Consider the following 4,876-nt stretch of genomic DNA (forward strand, 5'->3'; position numbering starts at 1 on the left):
CAAGTGAACACAATCAAACATAAACATATAAACATCTAAAGAAAAAAAATAGGATTGCATAAACTAGGTGAGAATTACTATAATTCCTAACCCTATTTTGGATTATTATGAATCTCATGAATCATATTTTTGTGATAATAATCTTGCAAGCTATTACTTTGCTGTATGTCATTATAACAATACTATTAGTGCCTTAGATTGATATTTTCCGATGCAAGTGACCGTTTTCCAAGCCTAACTTGATTATTTCTAGTGCGATTATTTTCGGACTGGCTAGGATACGAAGACGAGTTGGAGAATGACTTACGCTTGCCAGAGGATTCTTCTTTTTGAAAATGTGAAAGCAAACTTTTTTTGCTTTTGTCGGACATAAACGATCGAAAAAGTTTTGAATTTCCTGGAATACTGAGCAACGCTTCCCACCAGTAAGTGCGTACTTCCTTATGTCTAACACAATACATTACGAATATAAGTAACCCTTGGAAAGAATTAAGAATACAAAAAAGCCACAGCATAATATCTGAAGCATCTCCAATGGAGAAGAAGCCGATCAGCCACGTTAAGCCCAAAACTACTGTAACGCTTACTGCACTTTGTAACATCTTTATCCCTCTGCGTCTGGTTTTCTTTCCTCTTATGTGAGATTGATTTGTGTTTTTTCCATGCTGGATTAATCTATTTAAAACCAGAATGAATATGGCCATGTTGAAAAGTAAGGATAGTGCAACAGGAATTGCTACGCTGTAGTACATACGTTGGAGTGCCAGAAAACAACTGTAAGTAGATAAACACCAGAAAAGTCATGTTTCATAATAAGCAGTATTTCAGTATAGGGTACTTGATCCATTAATACGTGTGTGTTGCATAATACACACAATAGTAATGTGCACATATATACAATAATATTAATAGGCCTATAATATACAAGTATATAAATTTCGTATCACCTTATGTTGGGTGTGTTGCCATAAATTGTAAGTTGGTAAACATAGACAAATGAAATTATATATATGAATTGGCTGGCTTGTGTAATAGATATTTTATACTTGTTATTTGGCAGTGCTGCAAGGATGCTGTGCAGAAAAGACAGAAAACAAACTGAAACACTTTTGCTTGATGACAAGCAGCTGTTTAAAACTTGTCTATAACTTACTGCTCATTAGAATCCACATAGTTGTTAGAGTCAATAGATGCAGAAACTGAGACAATCACCACTGGTAAACCTGTATAAAAAGTTTAAAATCCATGATTTTACAACAAAATATATATTTTGATATGATTGAATAGTTCAATCCAATATGTAAAAAGCAAGCCGCTGTAACACTCTAAGCATTCATTAGACGCAAAATATCTTTATAACAAACTAAAATACTTACCCCATGCAAACAAGCAAGCTTTAAAGAGAAAGTAGGACACACCGAGACTTTTAAAGACTTTCACAAATAAGTAGTACATATTTACAGCTTGAACACTCATCCAGAAGATTGATGAGAGCAAGAAGTAATGTAGAAAAGCTCCAACAACCATACACCCTAGACTGGGGTCACCTTCTACTTCTTCTGTGGTTCTATCAATTTCAGCAAGAAAGACAATATACAAACCAAGCAAAGACAAACACAGCTGGCATAGAATTTGCTTAGGTTGACTCCTCCGAAATTGCCTAAATATGAATTAAAATTAATACCATCATCATCATTTTTATACAAAGAAAATTATGTTTTATGATTTTAGTTGTTTTCCTTTTTTTATGGGCGCATTCAGGGAACAGTGAAATTTCACTGTTCCCTGGTGCATTAGATGTTATTTTTTAAATTTGTGTGTAATTATTTCATGGCATTTTATATCTCAACTTCTGCTAACACGCGACTGGAAAACATGGTCTTGTGCTTTAGTAAATTTACTACCGTATGTATTATTTACAATACTATTGTTTATTATATATACTATACAAATTGGCTATATTTTAAAATAATGATAAAACATCTTTACATACCTTTTACTCACAAATGTAAGTATTGTCAAAATAAGAGATGCAATTGATATGCTTAAGCCAACGATTGTCACAATGTCAGCTGCCGGGGGAAGAGATCCAACCATATGGAAATCCTATTAAAAAGCAAAGACGCAAAGGACATATTCTGAAGACGAATTCAATATTACATATGTATATATATATTAACCTGTCTCTTATACACATCTAGATGTGTATAAGAGACAGTATAAAGTATAGTAAAACAGCAGCAAGTAAGTGGAAAGTACATTAATAACAATGAGCAAGTTCCAGTATTGCGTTTGTTGGTTACTTCTTCAGATTTAGATTAAACGAGATATATTAGTTTGATTTTATTCATTTATTCGACTAATGCATATTTACAATAGTTATAAGACTAAATAATACCAATAACTAAATTACATAATAATCCAAATAAGCCCCAAAATAACAATAAAAAAAAAAATATGATAATTATAATGGTAATGATAATAAAATTGATAAAGATAACAAAAATGATAATGATGATATAGATATTGATATAAAGATAGTGATGATAATAATAATTACTATTAATATTATTATTATTATAATTATTATTTTTATTATTATTATTAGGCCTATTATTATTAGGCCTATTATTATTATTATTATGACTGAAATAATACTAAAAGAATAATTAACATAATTATTAATTTCAAAGTTAAATAGAAGCGCAGATTCATAAATTCAGTGAACGCTTGTGCTGCTGGTGATTAGGTGAACATACCATAAGTATAGCAAAGTTAGTTAGATGTGTGCACTCGCAATACTGCCTGTCACTCCCATCATCCGATCCGTTTACAAATATGCAGCCGTCAGTCGACCATCCTCCAATTCCATCAAGTTTAAAATCCCAAAATACACAGGTTGTATTTCTGTTTGTTTCAGAAATCTGCAAACAACCGTAATTTAAGTGCAAAATTTATGGATAAACTGACCGAAGTTTATCCACAATGCAGATTTATTAACTTGTTTTAAATGACTATTACTATTTTCTTACAAGAGTAATTAATTTTTGGAATGAAAATTGTAATCTAAATAGATTGTTGGTATGTTGTAATTTTTTTGTTTAAGTGTTATTATTCTTTAATTAATCTGGGTTTGTCATTATCAAGCATTGATGAGTATCTACATAGATTTAGATTACTATATGATTAATAATTTCAGTATTATAAAATCAATATTTTAAAATCAATATTATTAAAAAAAGTTACTTCGATGGGAATGAATGTGGTAACGATGGGCTGGTCCAATTCCACACGATCTAATCCAGGCACAGAGAGAGAAATAACTTGACTATTTGGTCTGCGACCTGAGCTATCCTTAATAAACTGAGCAGATTGGAACAGTCTACTGTCATTGTAAACAATAACTATAATTCGGAAATCTAAAAAAAACAAACCACACAATTATCACAAAAAAGGCACTGCATTGTTGTGTGACCAAAATATCGTTATTACATTTTTCTGATAAAACTATATTTTAGTAGGTCCCTAAGATATACTGTACTATAAAACATAGTATTGTATAAAGTAGCACTTTATATAATTAATAATAATGATAAATCAATTCACTTGTTATTTTACTTCCCTTTACTAGACAAAGTTTAATTAACTGATAATATTACTGATTTCATTTCTTCTAATAGCAGCTTTATGTTTTCTAATATACTTTGCAATCTATTGGTTTGTGAATAGAGATATATGTATTGTATGAAACAATAGACCTGATTTTCAACATGTTTATACATAATTACAAATATCATTGTTACTATTATTTATTTTATTTTTGGTTGATGCAGCAGTACTTCCTATTGTCATTAGCTATGGAATCCATCACACACAAAATTTTGGCAATTATCCTATTTTCAATCCTAACACGAAAGATACCAATTATATTTTAAATGAATAATATTCTACAAAAAAAAAAATAAATAAAAAAAAATCTACTGATTGAAGAGAAAGAGAGAGTAAGAAAAACGAGAGAGACAAAATGTGGATTGATTAGCTTACCTAAGACCACCACAAAATGAAACTTTTACTTACAAACATTCGCCGGTGAGCCTAATGCAACCAAATATTTTTACATTATTCTACTTCATGAAGGAATTAGAAACTAATGGCTCCATGCTTTAACTATTACCTGTCATATTATTCTCCTTGATGACATCAGATATACTGTTTGGCAGAGCAATTGACACATTGGCAGCATCAGGTATTTTCACACCATCGTCAAGTACTTCAACAGCACCTACACCATTCTCATTTGATTCTGATATAAAATTTAAGTAAGTCATGTCTTCTTCACTAATTTGAGTTGCATCAAGCCTCTGAGCCTGTACTGCAATATTTGGTGTAATTTCTTTATAAATGCCCTCTGCATTTAGCTCTACTTTGCCCAGTTGATCTTCAAGAACTGCAACAATTTTTGTAGGAGACTGATCCTCAATTTGACTTTGAATTAGAGTTTCCTCGTCAATACTAAATAAGTTATTTACTACCATAACAATAGATTCTGTCACCTAACAGTGAATAAATAAAAATTATTTATAGTTAATTTAGGTATAAACATCACAAAAACAAACGTTGGAACTGGTAGTCACAGGTAAGTGCGTAGAACAATAAACAAAATTTATGAGGGTGGTCCATGACTCCTCAGCCGCCGTAAAGAGGCGCCTCTAGTAGGTACATATTCCAACATTCCATAACAACAGGGGCTGAAATGAACCATAGCATCGGGTAAACCCCTACTCTTCCGAAAAGATGCAATGGGTTCTTTAAAGTGGCCACGAACCAGATGTGTAAGCGTTGACAGGCCGTAGTTAGCTTCGCTCCTGCCTTTACC

At 31.5% G+C, this 4,876-nt stretch overlaps 1 protein-coding gene across 1 annotated transcript; it reads right to left on the minus strand.

The window, feature by feature from the left end:
- Positions 1-6: 6 nt before the first annotated feature.
- Positions 7-4,614, minus strand: LOC117110105 (adhesion G-protein coupled receptor G2-like). Its single transcript, XM_033252706.1, has 7 exons — positions 4,175-4,614; positions 3,247-3,419; positions 2,760-2,924; positions 1,994-2,106; positions 1,377-1,660; positions 1,154-1,223; positions 7-774 (listed from the first exon to the last, which is right to left on the minus strand). Exons 1-7 carry the CDS (start codon positions 4,533-4,535, stop codon positions 186-188), a joined length of 1,755 nt encoding a protein of 584 aa, XP_033108597.1. The 5' UTR covers positions 4,536-4,614; the 3' UTR covers positions 7-185.
- Between the last annotated feature and the right edge of the window lie 262 nt (positions 4,615-4,876).

The sequence above is a fragment of the Anneissia japonica genome, unplaced genomic scaffold (assembly GCF_011630105.1).
Source record: "Anneissia japonica isolate Jap-2015-1 unplaced genomic scaffold, ASM1163010v1 scaffold287580_len341680_cov180, whole genome shotgun sequence".
Lineage (NCBI taxonomy): Eukaryota > Metazoa > Echinodermata > Crinoidea > Comatulida > Comatulidae > Anneissia > Anneissia japonica.

What these genes read in the sequence shown, in the direction of transcription:
- LOC117110105 (XM_033252706.1), bottom strand. Translation starts at nt 4,535, where the DNA reads ATGGTAGTAAATAACTTATTTAGTATTGACGAGGAAACTCTAATTCAA. An exon ending in CAAGGAGAATAATATGACAG is followed by an intron (nt 3,420 to 4,174) that starts GTAATAGTTAAA and finishes TGTTTTTTTTAG; the next exon opens with ATTTCCGAATTATAGTTATT. An exon ending in CCACATTCATTCCCATCGAA is followed by an intron (nt 2,925 to 3,246) that starts GTAACTTTTTTT and finishes GGTTGTTTGCAG; the next exon opens with ATTTCTGAAACAAACAGAAA.